Source organism: Oncorhynchus tshawytscha, linkage group LG12 (assembly GCF_018296145.1).
Source record: "Oncorhynchus tshawytscha isolate Ot180627B linkage group LG12, Otsh_v2.0, whole genome shotgun sequence".
Taxonomy (NCBI): Eukaryota; Metazoa; Chordata; class Actinopteri; order Salmoniformes; family Salmonidae; genus Oncorhynchus; species Oncorhynchus tshawytscha.
The window spans coordinates 32191166-32214665 of record NC_056440.1 but is presented as its reverse complement, the minus strand read 5'-3'; the positions used below and the strand labels follow the sequence as shown (position 1 = coordinate 32214665).

The 23500-nt window shown below is 39.5% G+C and overlaps 1 protein-coding gene across 8 annotated transcripts in view; it reads right to left on the bottom strand.

The window, feature by feature from the left end:
- The window catches only part of LOC112262973 (pre-B-cell leukemia transcription factor 3), a 76708-nt gene extending 65969 nt beyond the window's left edge, over positions 1-10739 (bottom strand). For 5 of the 8 annotated variants that reach the window (XM_024438884.1, XM_024438888.1, XM_024438886.1 and 2 more), the window contains exons 1-2: positions 9323-10739; positions 8499-8572 (exon numbers count right to left, since the gene is read on the bottom strand). In XM_024438884.1, the coding sequence (XP_024294652.1) occupies positions 8499-8572; positions 9323-9516 (268 nt within the window). In that variant the 5' untranslated portion in view covers positions 9517-10739. Of the gene's footprint in view, positions 1-8498; positions 8579-9322 lie in introns of all 8 variants that reach the window. The other 3 variants (XM_024438883.1, XM_024438887.1, XM_024438885.1) reach the window with 1 other exon arrangement.
- Positions 10740-23500: the final 12761 nt, after the last annotated feature.

Sequence of the window (23500 nt, the reverse complement as noted above, 5' to 3'; positions counted from 1 at the left end):
CTAATGTGTGAAACATGTGGAACAATGGCTTGTGGAACAATGGAAAAGAGTCTTCATTTCAGCTGAACAAATAAGGATAGAACTTTAAAAAGCACCTTTTGGGAAGATACATATATGGTACAGCAAGGGAGAAAACGGACTACAGTCACGCGTTGTTATTCGACATGGTAGAGCATGTGTGTGATAACACTGATAATGATCTGAACACGGTAGCAGCCTTGCAATGTTGTACTGTTATAAATGCTCAAATAAAATCTGTAAAACTAATAGCCTACATCTGAAAATGCCAACACTTCTCTGAGAGAAAAACGGATCACCTGTAAGAGTTCCATCCACTATACATGTTACTGTATTAGACGGATAGTATTATATTCATCGTGTAACGAAGAAAACAAACGGCCAATCATAAAATAGATAAACCCCAAAACAAATAGCATCATCAAAATATATTTCCTATGAACAGCAGCGGTGCACCTCTGTACTAAAAACCATTATAGCATGTTGGTTGTCCACATGTAATGTGTATGGAGAGTAAATTAACATCAGGCATCTATTGCCCCATGAGAAAATCTCTTCCCTGAAACACTGGAGCTAATGAAATGGGGACCTATAAATAGCAGTATCATTACTGACAGCAGACCAGTCTCTCCATCTGACCCTCTTTACACTAATAACTGCTATATGGCAATATAGCTCCACCATCTAACGATGCTGCGTTAAAACATTAAGACCAAGATTGGGCTCAGATAAAGAAACTCTATAGGAAACATCCGGTAACCAAACCTTTAGTTGTATCATTGTTATAACTGTGTAACAGTCTTCCCCATGGTCCAGTGTCTCTGTTACCTGACCTGATCTGTGATCAGCTCTTACTGAATCAATATCACTTATCGCACCATAAGACACTTTCAGACTAGTCCCTTATAGGCTTGAACTGAATATTACCGACACAAATCTAGCAATGTATAATTGAGAAAATGTCATTAAGTAAACATGAAACAAATTGATTTAACAGACATACTCGCTGTCAAATCTATATCTGAAAGGAACCATCCAGTGAGGTCTGCATGGGTAAATGGTCATTTTACATTTTGCTGTAGACATAAACACCGTGGTGGGTGGATGGCTTTTTAAGCTTTTACGCCTGCTGACAAAATTATTGATGATAACACATCACAAATTGTACTTATTTCATATACACATGTCAGGGGAAAAGTATAAAATATTGAAAACAGCGTGGCTGGTGGAACATTCACTTTAAATGAAAATGTAATGTTTCAATACTGAGCACAATTTGGTTAACCTGCAAAGAATAGCTGCCGAGTCAAAGGTGATATCGAATTCATCAGCCGGCCTCTTTCTGGTCTGTAGAGCGCGCAGCCGCGGCAATATATTAGAGGAGATGCCATGTTAACAGATGCCGGGGCCCTGATAGAGAACAAGCTACCTCCTCCATGTTGCTGTGCCCCTAAAACATCTACAACATTTCAGTTCCTCCATCAACATAAGGGCACCATGTAGCCCACAGGGGGAAACATTATGACCTCTGGCCCCTGGAGAGGAAGGCTTAGCTACGCAACGATCACAAGGGATATAGTGTAGAAAAATAAATGATATATTCTGCAGGGATTGAACATCTCGAGTAACTCACACGTAAAACAAACATATTCCCATTTATTTTTTTAATATATTTTTTAAGCCAACTGAATTGATCAACTCCAATGAAATTACAATACCAGAATTCTGGCTATGAGTTAATATTCTATATGTTCATATTCACTGTGTTTTCTTGAATAACAAAGAATGGAGCAAACCGAGGGATCTGAGATAGAAGGTACTTAAATGAAACATGAGCTCATCGAAAGAGTTGGGGGTGGGGGTGCAGGGACCACATTTATTAAATGAGATTAGCAAATATAAGACAATGTCATTGATACCCAGACTGGGTCAATGTGGGAGGAGCCTTTCTGCCTGATGGAGGACGAACAATGCTGAGGAGGATCTGAGAGATTTATTCTAATTTTCTTTTCTATTATTCATCACGCTTCAGCAGCATGTTGGTTCAGGTGGGATACTCTGTTTGGTTAGCAGAGAGAGGCACCAGAACATTGAGGATAATGGAGAGTGCACAGAAAGCAAGCAAGGGCCATGATGCTCCAAGCTTTACCGATGTCAAACGTGTGAAATAAACGTGTGGCAGACACAAAGAAGTATTCATTGACAGCCACACTCCTACAGCTGTAACCCCTCAATTTCAATCAATCCTTCCCTTTTGCATCCCAAGCAGCCTTTCCTGGCTGCCACCGCCTGAAGATAGCTATTTCACCACCTCTGTCATGCCTAATTAACAACGCAGATGTACAATTTCGAAATTTCGCAATTAACCTACTAAAATATTGTTGGAGGATGCTAATTCTTATGCCAGTTGCCATAAAGACTAATTTGCATAACGTATGTGGAAAAAACAATTATCGGCTGTTGTTCGCATAGGAGCCCACAGAAAACGCTTCCAGCTATAGAAATGGGAGCGAGAGAGGCAAGTGCAAGGTTCTGCGTTTGTACAGATGGAGGGACATCAGCACCAGCGGATTATCGTTCAAAAGCGCCTCGTTCAGATCAGAATCAGATTCCGGTGCTGCTATATACTGTAGGAGTCAGGATAACAAAATACAACAAATACTCAGAGCATGTGAAAGCATGAGATTACAGATTTTCCCTCCCTATAGATACTGATATGCACCCTACTTTTTCTCCATTCTCTCTTTGTCATATGCTTGCTCTTTTTTCTCTGTTGTTAGGAGAAAGGATGGAATTTGGGAGCTGCTTAGATAACAGCCCCATCTTCCCAATCCCCTGCCCGCTGCCCGATGCAGAGGAAGCACAAGTGGCCCTGCCATTGAGACGGCCAGGAACCCAGCTGTGAGAGAACCATTCTGCCGAGCGCTATCTAGTCACTGCAGCCACATCACTGAGGCACTCTCAAACAAAAAGCAGCCAAAGTCAATTGTCTGTCTGCTGAATAGCTTTCTGTTCCCCAGCATACATTGACTCTGGTATTGTGCGCAAATCAACACTATGAAAAAAACAAATGGTAAAGAACAAGGCAGTCTTGACAAATATTGACTTTTGATCTTGGGCCACGGTAAGGATACTGATATCATTAACTTAGATTGTTTTCTCAATGTAATAATAATACTAACACAAATACTAATAATACTAATAAAAATACTACTACTACTACTACTAACAATAATAATAATAATGGGATGTAAAATTAACACCAAACTAGATTAAGGTGGCTCATTAACTCCGTCAGAGAGCCTTGAAATGAATGTTCCCTATAGGTTTGAGAAATGCTTACCCTTAAAACCTAACAATATTTACGCAAGGTAATGCTTTTACTCAGCCTTGCATGTGGTTAATTACAACCTCACTCTGAAATTAATTCAGCCAGTCCAGTGTTCATAACCACAGCGTGCACATAGATGAACAGACACATTTTGTAGCATGTTCAGCAGTGTGTTCAGTAATGTGAGGAGGCTAACATAATGCTGTCCAACACAATGCTGACATTCCCCTAGTCTATAGTTAGTCTCTCTAATACTCTGCTCTACACACTGGATCTGGGTATCTATCAGCCTGAGCATCCTGCACTCTCTTACCTCTCCAGACCTCCCGTTTCTGAACTTGATGAGTCAAAGGTCAAGAAAACAACAGGTCAATAAGCAGCCAGGAGGAGTGCAGTGCAGCTGAGAGAGCTGTGAAGAGGACTAAGCCTCTCAGTGGCGCGCTGTGATTTAGATTGTAATAGTTTTCTGTAATCTCTTTCTATTGATTAAACCTCACATCAAAGAGGAGTCCTGCTGCAGAACCTCTCCTTTCCTGGTCAGAAATACCATATGGAGGTAATCTTTCACCGTTGTTATTCTTGCTGCTCCTGCTGCTGCTGAAAGCCTCTCTTCCAGGGCGAGAGAGAGGGGAAAGGAGAGCAAGAGAAAACAAACCCAGCACATCTGATTAGCACTGAGATCTCCCTCCACAATGCACCGTAGTTCTTCCTCAAGCTATGGCAGAAAGAAATGACAGCATACTTATCTTTTTAGAGTTTACTTTTCTTTTCCTGCCCCTGACATGCTGGGCACAATTCAGAAGAGGTGTGGGAAAAAGTAATGTCGAAGAACAAACCTGTGTGATCTTTTGCAGATTGCTAGTGTCGAACATGATGAGAGAGAGAAAACAAAATGGGCAAAAGGGCACAGAATTCTAGCAGTTTTAGCAATATCTCACATTCAGCTCATTGAAATGCAAAACCAAGAGAAAGTGAAAAAACAAACCCCTCCTGCTAAAAACACTCAATTTACTGACAAGTAAATGACTTCATGCTGCCACTTAATCTCATTTCTTCCATAATGCCCTCTAATTAGCATATCAAAGTGAATTAATACTTCTAGGGTCTTAGCAACGAGGAAATCTGCTCTAGGTCTACAATAAGAGTGCCAAAAATCCTCCGAACACTACAAACAGCCTTGCATTGCAAAACCCATCTGTCTGTTTACCAGTCAAGTGCATCCCTCTCTCTTTCCCAACCACACAACACGGGCTACTGACCCAAGCGGAAAAATAGATTTAACTTAACCCCCCGCCCTTGACGCCATGCACCGAGGTCCCTGGTGAGTTTCTGAGATTCTAAGTGGGAGGCATACATACAAAAATTATCCACACAGGTTGAAATGGCCGTCGTATTTCTAACATGGATATTAATGTAAAGATTCTAGATATATATCAGGTACTGTTTCACATTTTTCCACTGGAGCTGTTTAAGAGAGCCTTGATACAACTACTCTACTTTTCTGCCAAAAATACATTTTCTGCTCAGTTTTGAAGCACATACTTTAAACATAAAATAATTAAAGCTGTGTTTGTTTGTTGCACTGCTGTCAAATGCATGGTTGGAAATGATTTTCACCGGATGGGATCATTGCATGGTTAAATGACATTGGGATTGTGTGCCACTTGAACAGACATGAAAGGGGCAAAGATTCACAGGGGCATGTGAATGGCCCACAGTGGGAAAGGAAAACAACCCGGTCAAGAAGGCCACCAGACCAGCTGAGCTCTGTCAATGGCGAAGAGGGGGGAGGCTGTGACTCCAAACCACATGTTAACCACACGCACACTCACACAGATACACACTCACACAGACACACACACACACAGATACACACACACTCAAGACAGATACACACATCATCCATTCACTCTTTAAACAGATGTAAATACGTATGTTTGCTGTCATTGTTTACATGGCTACAATACAAACACTTCTGGTTTGATTTAGCCTGTTTTTATTTATGCTTGATACAGTGTGATCCAAGAATAATAATGAGCATTTTATATTTCCGAACATTGCTCTCTCCTTTGATTTACGACAAAATATCTTAGCAAACTAATTGCATTGAATTGCATTATGTATCTATTGATAAAGTATAATCAAATGAAGGCACTGGAGTATCTGGTTACAATGAGATCAATAATGTCCACCTGTCAAATGTTTTCATACATATAAGATGTAGACAAAACTGCAAACAAGCTAAACACACACACACACACCTCTGAATTCTGAGGCACGTCTCAATTCAAAACAGAAAGAGGATTTAAATTCATAAAAGTAAAAACAATAACTTTACAACGGCACACAAAACACACACTGATCAGAGGGACTGGGACAGAGAAAATGTACAACCAGAAGAAGCATTATTACACAGCCATTTCTAAATTGAGTGCTCAAACAATGTAGTACAGAAGAATATTGTTTCGTGGAAAAATACATTGAAACAAAGGCCATCAAAGGGATTAAAGAAGATTACAACAACTGAGCTGGTAAACAAGCTCATTTAAATAATTTGCATACTTGGAGACCCTATTCCTCATGCATATTTAATTAGATCTTTAATGTAATATGAAATATAAATATGTAAAAAGTAATCCAATATGTGCCCATGGAGATTTGAGTTCTACAGGTGGGGTTTAGATCTGAAAGCATATAGGGAAACATACATATTGTGTGTGTGTTTATATTGATGCATGGATTCATCTATGATGCACACACAGAAGCATACGCAATACTGTATGCACAGTCGCTCACACACTATTACATCGAGCTAAACCATCCAGTGATGACTTTGTCCCTTTTTCTTACACGATCGCTCGCTCGCTTTCCCTCTTCCTTTTCGACAGGCATAAAGAATGCCTCAAGTAGGCAAGGCAGCCAAGCGGGCCCTTCTCTTGCCCCTGTGGACACCTCCTGTGGCCAAGAAGTTCATTAAGTTTTATGGTCTTCCCCAAGTCACTTCTGTTTATTATTAGCCCCACAAAGGCCACAAATCTGGCAAGCCATCACTATTTTGAAGCAGTAGCAAGTGTATGTCATTTAAGTTTTTTTGTATGATAGGCCACTTTCCTATGTTTTCAAATGGGTTTAAGAGTTTACCGGTATTTGACAGCTGTCATCACTCTCTCTACAGACACCAATATAGAAAACTTAGACCTGACCGGCATGTAGGGAAAATGCCAAATGCTTACATCACTCTTGTAATCTGATGTATTGTCTCTTGTAGTCATTAACTAATGCAACTTTGCCATTGGTATCAAATATACCAAATATATCAAATATTCACTAGCAAGAGTAAGTATAATGCTCCTGGCAACAGATTGAAAAAAAACTTTCCACAACTTGAAATCTTTAAAATGAAAAGGACATTTTATATTAAATGTATTTAATAAAGCTCAATATTTTGGGCAAGAATAAGAACCTCTGCCTATTAGACTGTATAGGGTATTGGCCCAAAAAAACAAGCCACACACACTTTAACAATAATAATGAATTTCAATATTTTGTATATGTTTCATATACACCTACAATACTGAAAACTTGTATTTGTGTTTTACATTGCAGTGCAAACACATTTTTGTAATAGGTTTATATGTGAGAAGTTGACTAGCAGTAACCTCCTTTTGGCTCATAAAAATTGTGAGAGGAATCCTATCCATGAAAAAAACCTTTTTGTCATATCCAAATGTTATATTATTTGTATTAGGTCCATACGATATCCATCTGGCCTTGGAATGACTGGCAACCTGTCCTAACAAAAGCATCACATCATTGGCTGTGGTGTTTGTGGCTTCTTATGAGCATTCTCCTTTCACCAAAACCTACAGGCCCACTCGACCTTGGGTAAACAACAGAAATTAAAAGGCGCATTATGATAAAATACTGTGCTATCAGTGTATCATATTTGATTTGCTGCATTTGCTGTGACATCAGGATTGCATGGCATCGCAACACACAAGAAAGGTGCACAAGACAGGTTAACCCACTATTAGCAACCTATTCGTTTGTGGATTTATTATGGTTAGAGTTCGAAAAAGGTGATCCTAAAGTCGCATGGTGCCACAATTGTCACTCACTCGCTTGCACATGCACAAACTCACTCACACAGTGGACACACACACAATGTTGTTGTTTGGGGGGCGCTTGTTTCCCCTTTAGTGTTTTACACATCATCTTACAGAAGGCTACTAAGATGACCAAACAAATGTAATATAAAATATATATATACTTAAAATTAAATTAAAATCTTAAATCATGTCCTACTTTCTAACAATGTATGAACCCTAATACAAATACTAATTTGTATGCTACCCATTTGTATTAGGAAAGTCAAATGATGTGCAGAGATGGGTTCTAAAGACTGTCCACGAATGCCTGGCAAATATTTTTATGTGTTGTTATATATACTTTACACCGTTTCATTGCACTTAGCTTGTCACGTTAGAAACGTCTGACTTTATTGATCCAATGAATGCTGTATGTGCGTTACAGATGGCAACAACGGTTAGATAGACTGGCGCTAATAATGTCAATAGTGATCCTGTGGTCAGAAAACCTCATTATGCAGGAGATTACATTGTAACTGACACATTTTCTGATTAATTTAAATAGTGAAAACTGGGATAATCACTGTAGGCTATACTTTCAATGTTAATAAAACACAACGACGCATAGTTGAGATGCAGCTCACATAATGGGCGCTGTGTGGTGTAGCCTAAAAACACCAAAGCCGGTGAATGTCCTTTATTTGTGCGAAACGGGAGAATGTGACGCACAGCGTAAACATGTGCAGGTTGCCAGCTTGTCCATGCCACGGCAATGGAACCACTGAATAACAACCCACTATCAATTTGTACGTGAGAGCACATAATACATTTATGTGGGGTATGGATGCTTCTCAACGGGTGAAACCATAGCCTACATTTTCCCGTTACAAATTTGCTCCGTTGCGGAGCTGATTCTGTCTCCCGCTTGATAACATCGGATAAGGCTGCCTAGAGGAAAATAAAGATGGCGGTGTGCAAATGCGTTGTGGTTCCGCAATGTTTCCTATTATTACAGTCCTCGTGTTGTTTAATCCTACACTTTAATGCATGTGAAATCTTACCAGTTTTCTCTTTGATCTCGCAGAGGACGCTGAAGAGTGCAGGTTTCATTCTGTGGCAGTTCAGTCCATGTTTCCTGTTTCAGTTTGAGACAAGAACCAACATTGAAATATAGTCACTATAACACCACAGTTGTTAAAACTTTTAAGAAATTACTGAATAATGTCCTTGCTCTTTACAATAACTTCGAGGTCTTGCTCACTTTGCACATGGAGGATCTGTAGGTAATGTTGACATGCATCTCAAAGTTGTAACATAAAGAGTTATTTGACAACACGAATGACAATGGATGCATTGTTTGTTGAAATACTAACTATTCTGTATGACTTCAAAGTTAGTTTAAAAAACTTTATTTGTTGAAAATTCACAATTGAAACTACTCAAGAGTGTACATTCAAAATTGTTACTAATGGAAAATAACTTGCTATGGAATTAAATTAGGACATTACCCAACGTTATTTTAAAATATCATACGTTTCTGTGAAACACATTATTCTACAAATACGCATCAGTCAATGTTTACAGTAGCCCAGCCTACCAATACGCAACATTATATGTAAATGAAATATATAGCCTGCACTTTCCCCTAAAAGTTTATGTAGACTCCACACAAGGCAAAGATGCAAGTGTCAAAACTGTTAGAATTACTGGATGACAGGTGTTCACTTTTTAATATACATTGGTCGCTGCAACTAATTGTCCGTGGGTTTCAGGTATGGAGCAGCATTTTATAGCCTAGCTACCTGTTATTACATGGGCATTAATTAGCTATAGTGCGTAATGGTGCGTAAAGTGTTTTGTAGTGAAAACATATAAATGAACCAACTTTGCTTGCGCCTCGTCCAGACTTTGGTCAGTAATGGTCATTATTTGATGCAGAATGTCACCGATATCTTGTTTTCGCCCATCATCTGTCCCATCGTGTCCATGTGGAGGCTGCAGTCCCATGCCTCCTTGTACGGAGTGGCCAGCCAAGCTGACACCGCCGAGAGCCTGCATGATCCGGGCTTGTTCGTCCATAGTCAGCCGCAACAGAATCAATGCACTAAGCCACACAAACGGAAATTTAGCTTGAAAAACTCACATACAAAAACTACTCGTACATGTGTTGCGTTAAGGAGCTGAATATTGGTGATATTGCGCGTATAAGAAAAAATAAATAGGTGAGTACCAGTGATGGTATCAATATCGCGTGTCCATGTAATCACTTTCTTACTATCTTGTTTATTTACGGTCCGAAGTGTGTGTAGTTATGAATGTTTGTGTCCAAAAATGCATAAGCTATAATTCTTCAAAACTTCTTTGTCAAAATGACAGCCGCTGTCCCTCGTATCCTGCACGAGTCCTCTTGTCAATTCGTCTTTCTCTTTAGATTTGACGTGTTGGGTATTGCTGATCCTTGCTGATCTCTCATTTATTAGCGGTCTTCTTTTGATTATGTTTCCTCTTGCAATTCCTCTTGTAAATGTTCAAATCCACATTATTGTGAGCGCGAAAAATATCCAAAGTGAAATAAAGCAATGAGCAAGTGAATGAAAAAACAACAACAATTAAAAACAAAATACAACACTTAGGTAGTAAATGAGTACCTTCTACCTGTAAATGTATAGCAATTATTTCCAAGATAACTGCAAATTAAATAAATCATTAGCGGCATTGGTAGCCAAATGCAAAAATAAAAATATGAAATGTAGAAAAAGTTAATAGCGTTAGTGGAAAAATTATAGAAAAAATAACAGCGAGAAATTAATTAGGCTACACGCTTTAAAGCGATGCGCAAAAATATCTGCCTGCTGAAATTTATGAGCCCGAGCCTCTGCCTGTGTGCTTTATGTTGTTTGATGGCAGCGGTAGTGAGCGATTGACAGTGTGCCAATGCCACTCACTCAGTGCAGACGTGTCAGAGCAAAAAAATACTAAATCGGAATAAAAATGCACGCTCCGCCCTTCAGAGGAGGGGTCTATAATCTTGTCACTTCTCTCTGGAACCCCGAAAATAAAATGCTAGAGCAGTGCTTGAGATTGTTATTATAATGATGAAATAACGGTGGAGTCCCACTTGTCGTATGCCTTACCCGTGCACGTGCACCAAAATGCCGTCATTCTCCACACATAATAAAAAATTGGAGTGTAACACACAAAATAAAAGGCTTAGCAGAGTTTTATATAGTTTGATACAGAACTGATAATGAATTGCACTGACTCTTCGCTTCTCAGGGCTATGCTATGTATGGTCGTCCCTACCAAGCCTTGCCTCATAGGGTAGGCAAGCAGTAGACATGTTTATAATATTGGAAGTAAACCTCATCGACCAATCAACGCTGTGTTTGAATGCGACTGACGACCAGGGTGACCTATTGCTGGCCGATGCATGGTCCTGAAAGCCCACCCACCACATCCCTTCATGTACTTCTACAAAGGACATAGAGGAAGAGGCGAAGCGAGAGGTTTCACTCTCCCCAAAATCTGTCCGAAATAATCCTTATGCGTTTCTATGGGTTTATTTTGGACCTACGCTTGTCGCCTTTGGGACAATTACTCCAATTGTTAGGGCAGAGACATGAGCATCTCTTCATTATATACAGATCTCTGAAAGTATATAAACTTCTGATTGGTCGTTGCTACGGGTGACATCCATAGCACAAGCAGGCAGCACCGCTCAGCGCTCCCCTGCAGTTGCTATGGCAGCAGACAAGTTGTTGAGCTGGATGCAAGGCTGCAACCATAGAGATCCTATTAAATAGTATTCTAGTAGTCGAATTCCTAATTCTTGGGCAACAACATCATCTATATACCCACCATTCATATAAGACAGGTTTTAATGAAATGTCACCATCATGCAAGCACTCCAGAATAGCAAGTGTGGGAAGAGTATCTCTGTGCAAACTTGTCGGAGAGCTCCACATGTTGGTGAGGGTGTAGGTCACACAAACTGTGGTGGTGTAATATGAACCAAGACATAATAACTAAATGTTATCTTAATTCATTGTAAGTATAACATTGACAAAATTAAAAAGGCTATACAGAATCTTTGCCTCTAGGGGTGCTTTTGAGCCAAAGGGGTCCCCTAAATAGACAGATATTCTCCAGAAATGAACTCAATAGACAAAAAGGGGCTCATCCATGCCCATGAGCAAAAGCCCTGTTAGCCTAAAAGAAAAGATTATGTGCTTTCATTAGTTACAAAATAAACTTAGGTACTGTACAGCCTCTAATGAAAACTGAAGGGAACCCCTTTTGTCTCAACAGCATTCCCAGAGCATGAAGTTCCATATAGCCTCTCTAATTCTGTCAAAACTCTTGAGATAAATTGCAACAAAAATTGAAAACTGTTATTGGATCATACAGTCATCATAAAATATAACAACAAAAGTGGTTTAGTGTTGTTTATCAGAAAGGAACACCAAGAGGTTTTGCGTCACAAAATAAAATCAAGATTACAATGTAGCCTTTGGGAAAAGTCATACCACTGAGTGAACTACACTACACTACACTATACACTACCCTGTGTACTGTGTACCTTCACAAAATTAATGAAATAAATCCAAGAGAGATTTGGTTCTGGATTGAATCAAGAACCTCAAATGTCTGAGGGTTGAGATCACGGCAAACAGCTTCTAACAAGTGAACTGTGTGGTTCCGCTCCTTTCTTATTCACTTGACCTTGAAGTATCAGCTCAACACACTCTTGAGTTTAGTGAATGGGAGTCCCAGGACTACTGCATTTATCATTGAAATACCGGAGCTGTCAAGTCACACTGCATACCTGTCAAGGAGGGCTCAAAGGTACAGCTCGAGCTCCTCTCCTCTGTTGCAGTGCATGATTCTTCATTGCATTGCATACCATACCTTTTCACCATTGTTTTCAGTCATATGTCAACATAATTCATTTCCGTCCTATGACAGCCCGCTGCAAAAAGACACAGTAGCATTCCAAATTCACCACCCTATGTTTACATAACCAGTCATGCACTATTGTCATAAAACAATGTTTTCAATTCTGAAACCATATTATTAATCTAAAATATATTATTTATTCTACTTTTATTAATTTCCCTAATCATTTTCAGTAGAAAACCATTGCAAAAAATAAGTACGTAATAAAAGCCTCTTCTATTGCATTTATAATGCGACTGCAGTTGATCTAAAAAGGAGTAAGACATAAACCGAAAGTCAATTTGACTGTATACCTGGTATTTATTTTTAGTTGATTTGTGTTAATTGAAACATCACCACTTCGATGAAGAAAAGTTGAACATTTGAAATGAATTATTGCTGTTATGGCAACACCACTTGAATCAAGGGGGGAAAAAACAAGCATCACATTACATTGCATATGAGATAATTTGATCATTTTAGGATTTACCTTCTGTGGACTTTGTCAACAATGGACATGGTATTGGAGGAAAGGATGCGTGGCATAACATGATATGTTTAATGCATGAGGACTTATTACTGAGCCTCATCAACTCACCATTACTAATGAAATGAGGACTTTTAAAGCAGAGCATGCTCGTCTGTTTGAGCTACACATGAGTGTGCAGAGACAACACTTTGTCATCTGTTCAAATGTATATTATGCTTTTCAATGTGACATCTGAAAAGACCCACAGGTGCCATAGAAAGCAGTGACTGTGTTGTCATATTTCATTTAGGCATCCTTCTGCAAAGCTGTAATTGCCTAATTAGCTTGTTAATTAGGAGATTAGCATTTACTGATAGAGTGGCTTGCTCTGTTTTGATGGGAGGGATACAGTTTAAGTGAGGAAGTTATGGGTGCGTGATTTTAGAAGGCTGTTGTCTGCAAGGGGTTAACAGAATACTAAAGAGTATTAAAAAAAGAAACACGAAAATTCTGTAAACCACCCAGTGCTGTTGAACACAAAACAAATGAATCAACAACATTTCCAAATGAACTGAAAATCCAAAATGTTTGCGCTTTAAAGCTGAGATCAGCGAAACAGCACAACTGGCCGACCCACCACCATTGTTATTGTTTTTGTTGCCGAGCTAAGGAGCATCTTCCAGCATGGAGGAAAAAAATTGCTCTTCTGTCGCACGTGCAATGATGTCAGGGGGAAAAAAGCGGTGTTTGTTGTTTGCTGTAACTTCTTTGTTGTTGTAAAATCGCAAAACGGACATGGCCGTTTCACCATTAAGGATTGCAGCTTTAAGATATCAAAATGATATGAATTAACAATGTATATCTTATTGTTATGATTCATATTTTGTATGTTCAATAGAACTAGAGCTGCTGGTAATGGGTCTACCTCTGACCAATGGTACAAAGGAGCGGTGAGATGGATCCTGGTCTGAGTGTCGCCTCTGTGATCCCCTTGTTGAGGGAGATTCGAGGAAATGACCAAGCAGACGGTGCCAGAGACATTACTAACCAAATTATGAACAGTCTTTCATTTGGTTTGTGTACATTGTTTATTTATTTCCCGGCATTTGTTCCAGGCTTGCACTTTGTCTTCATTATTGCTGCACATGTGAAAGATGAGAGGTACTGACTGTTTGTTGCATCTGTTTATGGCTGTAGAGGGGTGAAGAAACATACATGCTGCCTGCTTTTGGCTTGACTTTTAGGATCTTTGCTCATGTTTGCGATAATTTTGCATGATACTGTTTCAGAAATATCAAGCTATGGACATTTTTATTGACAATGTGAGGTAAATATATGATTTGCTTCAGGCTCTAAATCCATGCTAAATTTGTATGAAATACGACATGCAATAGATGTTTTGTGATTGTGTATTGCCTGCATCGACTGTTCCAAAATGAATCTGTGAAATGGTCTTATTCATGGAAAGGGATAACTGGTCCAAGAAAATTGTCAATGCTGCCTACTTTAAAGCTGGAATCTACATTAGGAGAAACAGCGCCACTGTTCACCCCCAGCGTATTTGTTCATTTTGTTCTGTTTATGACATGGCGGAGAGGAGCATTGAGTATGGTGGTAAAAATGCAATACGTACTCTGTGGTTCTATTGTGCGTGCTATAATGTGCTATGATATGCTATGATGTGCAATGATGTGCTATGATGTGCTATGATGTGCAATGATGTGTATGATGTGCTATGATGCGCTATGTGCAATGATGTGCTATGATGTGTTATGATATGCAATGATGTTCAATGATGTGCTATGATGTGCTATGTGCTTTGATGTGCAATGATGTGCTATGATGTGCTATGATGTGCTATGTGCTTTGATGTGCAATGATGTGCTATGATGTGCAATGATGTAAAATAATGTGCTATGATGTGCAGTGATGTGCTATGATGTGCTATGATGTAAAATGATGTGCTGTGATGTGCAATGATGTGCTATGACGTAAAATGATGTGCTATGATGTAAAATGATGTGCTATGATATGCTATGATGTGCAATGATGTGATATGATGTGCAATGATGTGCAATGATGTGCTATGATGTAAAAGTATGTGCTATGATATGCTATGATGTGCAATGATGTGTCATGATGTGCTATGATGTGCTATGTCCTATGATGTGCAATGATGTGCTATGATGTAAAATGATGTGCTATGATGTGCAATGATGTGCTATGATGTAAAATGACATGCTATGATGTGCAATGATGTAAAATTATGTGCTATGATGTGCTATGATGTAAAAGTATGTGCTATGATATGCTATGATGTGCAAGGATGGGTCATGATGTGCTATGATGTGCTATGTCCTATGATGTGCTATGATGTGCTATGATGTGCAATGATGTGCAATGATGTGCTATGATGTGCTATGATGTGCAATGATGTGCTATGATGTGCTATGACGTAAAATGATGTGCTATGATGTGCTATGATGTGCTATGTCCTATGATGTGATGTGCTATGATGTGCTATGCTGTGCCATGATGTGCTATGATGCGCTATGATGTACAATGTTGTGCAATGATGTGCAATGATGTGCTATGATGTAAAATTATGTAAAATTATGTGCTATGATGTGCAATGATGTGCTATGATGTGTTATGATGTGCTAGGTTGTCAGAGGGGAAAAACATTGTTCGTTGTTTGAAGTAATTTCTTTATTGTTGTAATATTGCAAACAGATTGTGGCAGTTTCAATGTTACTAAATCCAGTTTTAATGTTGATTCTTTAGAAGTCCATGTGTGTGCTCTTTGCAAAGGTAAATACATATGTTTAAAATACTGCATCTGTCATTGCATGTTGTTAACTCCTACTGTCGTCATTAACTAATTTCAAGTGCAATCTTAGTGTAGGAGCGAAATTAACAAACCATTAAGAATGTTTTAAATGCACAATTAGCATGCTGACATTTCTATAATATATTCATGAGCAGTAATTTTTATAGTGAATTTGCAGACCCTTTTTAAAGCAATATAGTCTAAAGTCTGTCTGAAAAAGAGGTCTCAAGATGGGCCCTGATTTAATGGGTCATTAGAAATGAGTAACCACCACTATATCTGGGTTAGAGCATGTGCCTCTCACCCCACACTTCTTTATCTTTGGCCGTTCCTGATTTGTAGACCATGGCTGTTTACATTGCTCCACCGTAGATGAATAAACTCTAAAGTCCATGATACTGTACATTGGCAGCTCACCACTGTAATGTTAAAAGAATAAGATGAGGGTGCCAGGGTGTTTGTGTTGTGATATGTGGTTTATGAGGTTGAATAAATGAAGCCAGAAAGATAAATGTACTCAGTCACAATATGGGCTATACTCGGCCTTGTCTCAGGATGGTAAGTTGGTGGTTGAAGATATCCCTCTAGTGGTGTGGGTCTGTGCTTTGGCAAAGTGGGTGGGGTTATATCCTTCCTGTTTGGCCCTGTCCGGGGGTATCATCGGATGGGGCCACAGTGCCTCTTGATCCCTCCTGTCTCAGCCTCCAGTATTTATGCTGCAGTAGTTTATGTGCCGGGGGCTAAGGTCAGTTTGTTATATCTGGAGTACTTCTCCTGTCTTATCTGGTGTCCTGTGTGAATTTAAGTATGCTCTCTCTAATTCTCTCTTTCTCTCTTTCTTTCTCTCAGAGGACCTGAGCCCTAGGACCATGCCTCAGGACTACTGGCAGGATGACACCTTGCTGTCCCCAGTCCACCTGGCCGTGCTGCTGCTCCAGTTTCAACTGTTCTGCCTGCGGCTATGGAACCCTGAAATGTTCACCGGACGTGATACCTGTCCCAGACCTGCTGTTTTCAACTCTCTAGAGACAGCAGGAGCGGTAGAGATACTCTTAATGATCAGCTATGAAAAGCCAACTGACATTTACTCCTGAGGTGCTGACTTGCTGCACCCTTGACAACTACTGTGATTATTATTATTTGGCCATGCTGGTCATTTATGAACATTTGAACATCTTGGCCATGTTCTGTTATAATCTCCACCCGGCACAGCCAGAAGAGGACTGGCCACCCCTCATAGCCTGGTTCCTCTCTAGGTTTCTTCCTAGGTTTTGGCCTTTCTAGGGAGTTTTTCCTAGCCACCATGCTTCTACACCTGCATTGCTTGCTGTTTGGGGTTTTAGGTTGGGTTTCTGTACAGCACTTTGAGATATCAGCTGATGTAAGAAGGGCTATATAAATCAATTTGATTTGATTTGAATGACAATCGGCACAGTGAACCTTTTGCCCAATTGTTTCAACACAGCCTGATCTCATGATTTAATGTTTGACATTTTTAGGGTAAACATTTGCCAACCCGTTACCATAACCCTAACCCTGACTCTAACCCTGACCTTACTCCTTACCCTTGCCTTAACCTTAACCTACTGTCATCCTACAACTAACCCTCATCAATACAATACGTACAATTAACAATACTGGAAATCCCAACACTATGGTTTGAAAGTCTTGTCCCTAATCCCAAAGTTCCTTCAAAGTACCCGTCAAAAGAGAGTCAGGAATTGTGAGAGGTATTCTGGGGGAGTGTTTCTTTGGGAAGTCAAGACAGATGTGAGAGATCAGGAGCAGGCAGTAAGCACAAGGGAAGGTGAGAGCTACACAGCTATACTGCTCCCCATGATCAATCATACTCTACTTGTCCTTCCTAGACTCCAGCTGTTACACTGTCTCCACTGAATGCACTGTTCTCTTTGCTTAAAATTATTACACAGGCTATAAACCCTGAGAGTGAGGAGACCTGTTAATGTGGGTCCATGTAGTGGTCGCAATAACCTTTAAGATCGGCCAGTGGTGGGTTGGACACGGGCCATATATCCCGTCCAATACAGGATCGAGAATTGACTTGAGGAAGCATTTAAGGCCTTTCCCTTTTAATTGCCACTCACTGACTGTTTGCTGCAGTTCCATTGATTATTTTATGACTATGTTGGACTCAGGCCTTCATTTCAAGGCTACACTGAAGAGCAAGCAAAAAAAAGCTGGCATTGTAAAACAGATCATGAAACATTGGAGGAAACTGAAGTGTGTTGTTGGTTAAGTAATTATGCATTGAATTAGCCCAATATGATAGTATTTGCCACATCAAACAATGTATTATAAATCAATGAGTCATCAATATGCCAGATATGTTACACAAGCAAAGCGAAGTACTGTGAGATCATTGTTACCCATTTATCATAGAATAATCTGTAACTACTGAGGATGCTAACTAGCAATAACGCTAATCATGAGTTCTAGTTATTCAGTTGTTTACAATGTTGGGAAAGTATGTTAGGATTAAATATGTTAGATTTGGATTAAGCCTAGAGTATGTTCTCATCAAGGATAAATGTTGTTTGTGTAACCATTGATGTGCTGTAGCCTATAATGATGTGAAACATCCTGATAACAGTGTATCATTCAATATACCGCTCTGACATTGCTTGTCCATATAATTATTCTTAATTCCATTCCTTTCCTCAGATTTTGTGTGTATTGGGTATACTGTATGTTGTGAAATTGTTAGATATTACTTGTTAGATATTACTGCACTGTCAGAGCTAGAAACACAAGCATTTCGCTGCACCCGCAATAATATCTGCTAAACAGGTGTATGTGACCAATACAATTTGATTTGATTACACCCTGTAAACAACTTGAAACGTAGACTTTGAATATACAGTATACCGTCTTATTCAAATGCTCCCAGACAGATATTGTAAAGATTAGAAAATGAGGATGACCATGATAAATAAAGCAATTGTGTTACCTGAATGACACACCCACAATTCACATCAGTTTCTTGGTATCCGTCCGTCTGATTTTTAAATGGTACAGCACTTTTCCCTGCTACATTAATTAAACATTGTGCAAAGGTCATAGCACAGTGTGTCTAAATCACTGTAGCCAGGCTGCCCTCAACTCAACTTGGGTGTTGACATCATGCCAGATATGACACCATAACTCAGCCTACTGCGATGGTCATTTGATAAATAGTGCCATAAATTGTTGACAAAACAATTTGTGATGTATTATGTTACCGACTGCTTATCAAATCAAGTAATCTGGCAGGGTGCTCCATTCATCAGTATAATGTCAGCTCTCGTTTGGGCGGGATAGAGACAACTTTCCTGTCCAGTGGACATATCGACCTGCTTGGAGAGATCAGCAAAATGTTCAGAGAATATTTGTGCAATTTTTCTCTCTCTTTTACTACTTCTGTGTATCACAAGATATTTTATGACTTATTTTTCTCTTTTGTTGTTTTTATTCTGCTATGTTGAGAATCATGACTTTTAAAGAACTCTTCAGGACTTTTACTATACAGTAGGACCTGGACTTAGCTGTTATTGTAAGACTGCTTCTCTCTCTGAACTCGCACTGTTAAGCAGTAGACAGATTCACTTTATTTGATCCGCATCCGCAGTCATCTTTCATGACAAATGCCAGAGATACAAAAGGACAACTGAGAACAATAGTTGATTAATATTGGACAGCACTGTGTGATCATTTCCATCATCTCTATTCCTCCTTTTATGTGTCCTCGTCTTAAGCTCAAAGACATAAAAAGCAAAAAAGCAGGCAACAGAACGCTACAATGGAGAAAGTAACAGTGACTGAAAAAGAAAAACCTTGTCCAAATGAAGTGTCTGTGCATTCAGGTACACTTACAGTATCATACATGTTAAAAGCAATCTCCGTATTTTGTGTTCCTATCAACAGAATCATACAATTGAAAATGCTATCCATTGTTACCATACTTCAAACTCCTTTTGCTGAGCATGTCTGTCAGTATCATCACTGTGACTCGCTTCTTTGTATGCTACTCATTAAGTGAAATGTGAGCAATATCTGTGCTACTCTAAAGCCATTCAGCCCACGCAATAGTCAGTTTTAAACAATGAAATATTTGATCTTAAAATAATGCCATTGCTCAATAGCAGTTGCATCTTCTTGATCAAGAAACAATGTCTACATAACGCCTCTTCATCATGTCTTTGCTGGAAGTCGGCTGTCCACCCTCTCATTTATAATGTTCAGTATCTGCTCGGCTGACAGTGGCTGACCTGTGGGCTTCAAAGAGACATTGAAGTTCTGCAAATAACCTGTCTATCATGGAGTCTGTCAATGATCATGATTTATCCACAGCATCTCAATGATGCCTTTAATGAATACTCAAAGTATGTTGGCAAAAACTTTTTCATCATGACTACATTTTAGACTGGCCTCTCCCTATTCCTCCTGCAGGTTCTAGCGTATAACTTGTTTAATTCTTTGCCATTGTCTTAATGCAATCTTGTTTGAAAAAGTGATCAGATGACATCCTGACCTGTACTAATTAGTATCCAGCAAAAAGGGCCAGGGGATTTATGAAAGGGTTCACACTGACACTCATAAGTCTTACTTAGGCCTCGAGTTAAAGTCACACAACCTTGAGAGTGAGGGAAACAGATTGCCCGAAAAACGTTCATGCGGTGCATTCAGCCTAGATTAATTAAATCGGCAATTGTAATACATTTTTTAAGTAGACAAATAAAAATGGAAGTTTAGAATTATGTGTTCTTTCACTATATCTTCAACATTAAGAACATCTTCACTTTAGCTATGAGGAATATGTGTAATTTGTTAGGTGGTGATATCATCATGGCTATTATTATTTTTCTTACTGTATAATGCGAATGAGTGAAACGTGCTGATTGGAAAGCTTTGTGGTCTGCCAGTGAGAGCATCTTTAAATGCTGCAATTAAGCCCAGCTGTCAGTCTCTGGGGGAGGCGGAGGCGGAGTGGTGGAGGGAGTGAGGTGGGGCTAGGGATGGGATTGGAGAGGGTGTGGTTAGAAGCTGGCACATCAATGTTCTTCCTTCCCAATGAGGAGCCAGGTAGGCATCTACTTGTGGTGACTTATCTTGATCGATAAAATATCTCTTACAAATAATTTAGAAAGGTCTCACTTGTACTGAGAAAACTAGTCTTTTAAACCATTAACAGGGGTGTAATCATTAGTCCAAACAGTTGCAAAGTGTTTTGTTTTGCAACGAAAATAAGAGTTCCTATTGAACAATTTCAGGTAGGTCCCTCCACGTTCCGTTCCGTTTGCTTCTGTTTGGTTTCTAGAGAATCCACCCACGTTTCCTAGTTACTAAACATTTCTGACAACAACATGGCAGTCAAAATTAGGGGATTTGACTAAGTAGCCTGCGTTGAACCGGGCTATGGCCCCTCAAGAGACCGGGCAAAGCTGGTGAGGGAGGCACACTCTGCTCAAATTGAGAAGTAATCTGTTCCCCTCGGTCATGTTCTCAACAAGGCAGTATGATGCATGGTTCCGAAACAAACATAATCTTTCCCATAAAATAAAGTAAACTCCCAAAGTATTGGGACAGTGACAATTTTGTTGTTGATTTGGCTCTGTACTCTAGCACTTTGGATATGAAATGATACAATGACTATGACGTTAAAGTGCAGACTGTCAGATTTAATTTCAGGGTATTTTCATCCACATCAGGTGAACTGTTTATAAATTCCAGCACTTTTTGTACATAGTCCCTTCATTTTAGGGGACCAAAAGCATTGGGACAAATTCACTTACAGTGGGGCAAAAAAGTATTTAGTCAGCCACCAATTGTGCAAGTTCTCCCACTTAAAAAGATGAGAGAGGCCTGCAATTTTCATCATAGGTACACTTCAACTATGACAGATAAAATGAGAAAAAAAAAATCCAGAAAATCACATTGTAGGATTTTAATGAATTTACTTGCAAATGATGGTGGAAAATAAGTATTTGGTCACCTACAAACAAGCAAGATTTCTGGCTCTCACAGACCTGTAACTTTTTCTTTAAGAGGCTCCTCTGTCCTCCACTCGTTACCTGTATTAATGGCACCTGTTTGAACTTGTTATCAAAGACACCTGTCCACAACTGCAATAGGTAAGCAGCTTGGGTTGAAGAAATCAACTGTGGGAGCAATTATTAGGAAATGTAAGACATACAAGACCACTGATAATCTCCCTCGATCTGGGGCTCCACGCAAGATCTCACCCCATGGGGTCAAAATGATCACAAGAACGGTGATCAAAAATCCCAGAACCACACGGGGGGACCTAGTGAATGACCTGCAGAGAACTGGGACCAAAGTAACAAAGTCTACCATCAGTAACACACTACGCCGCCAGGGACTCAAATCCTGCAGTGCCAGACGTGTCCCCCTGCTTAAGCCAGTACATGTCCAGGCCCATCTGAAGTTTGCTAGAGAGCATTTGGATGATCCAGAAGAAGATTGGGAGAATGTCATATGTTCAGATGAGACCAAAATATAACTTTTTGGTAAAAACTCAACTCGCGTGTTTGGAGGACAAAGAATGCTGAGTTGCATCCAAAGAACACCATACCTACTGTGAAGCATGGGGGTGGAAACATCATGCTTTGGGGCTGTTTTTCTGCAAAGGGACCAGGACGACTGATCCGTGTAAAGGAAAGAATGAATGGGGCCATGTATCGTGAGATTTTGAGTGAAAACCTCCTTCCATCAGCAAGTGCATTGAAGATGAAACGTGGCTGGGTCTTTCAGCATGACAATGATCCAAAACACACCGCCCGGGCAACAAAGGAGTGGCTTCGTAAGAAACATTTCAAGGTCCTTGAGTGGTCTAGCCAGTCTCCAAATCTCAACCCCATAGAAATTCTTTGGAGAGAATTGAAAGTCCGTGTTGCCCAGCAACAGCCCCAAAACATCACTGCTGTAGAGGAGATCTGCATGGAGGAATGGGCCAAAATACCAGCAACAGTGTGTGAAAACCTTGTGAAGACTTACAGAAAACGTTTGACCTCTGTCATTGCCAACAAAGGGTATATAACAAAGTATTGAGATAAACTTTTGTTATTGACCAAATACTTATTTTCCACCATAATTTGCAAATAAATTAATTTAAAAACCTACAATGTGATTTTCTCGATTTTTAAAATCTCATTTTGTCTGTCATAGTTGAAGTCTACCTATGATGAAAATTACAGGCCTCTCTCATCTTTTTAAGTGGGAGAACTTGCAAAATTGGTGGCTGACTAAATACCTTTTTGCCCCACTGTATATGTATTAAAGAAGTCAAAAGTTTAGAATTTGGTCCCACATTCCTAGACCGCAATGATTGCATCAAGTTTGTGACTGTTGGATGAATTTGTTGTGTTTCAGATTAGTTTGTGCCCAATAGAAATACATTGTAAATAATATAATGTGGCATTTTGGAGCCACCTTCATTGTAAATAGAAATAGAATATGTTTCTAAACACTTCTACATTCATGTGGATGCTACCATGATTACGAATAGTCCTGATTTAATTGTGAATAATGATGAGTGATAAAGTTACAGAGGCATAAATAGAAAAAATAAATATTCCCACCCTGCAGACGGCTATATCGGTCAGCTAATACAGGACTTGTCAAGGCCCAGTGCACTACAGTTGTGAAATTTTGTAAAAATATAGATTTAGATTTCCAGGGGGTACTGCAGCACCTCTACTTCCTGTGGCTATGAAAATACCCTCAAATTAAAGCTATCAGTCTGCACTTTAACCCCATGGTCATTGAGTACCTTTACCTGCACTAATAATTGGATATTAAACTGTAGGTAGATT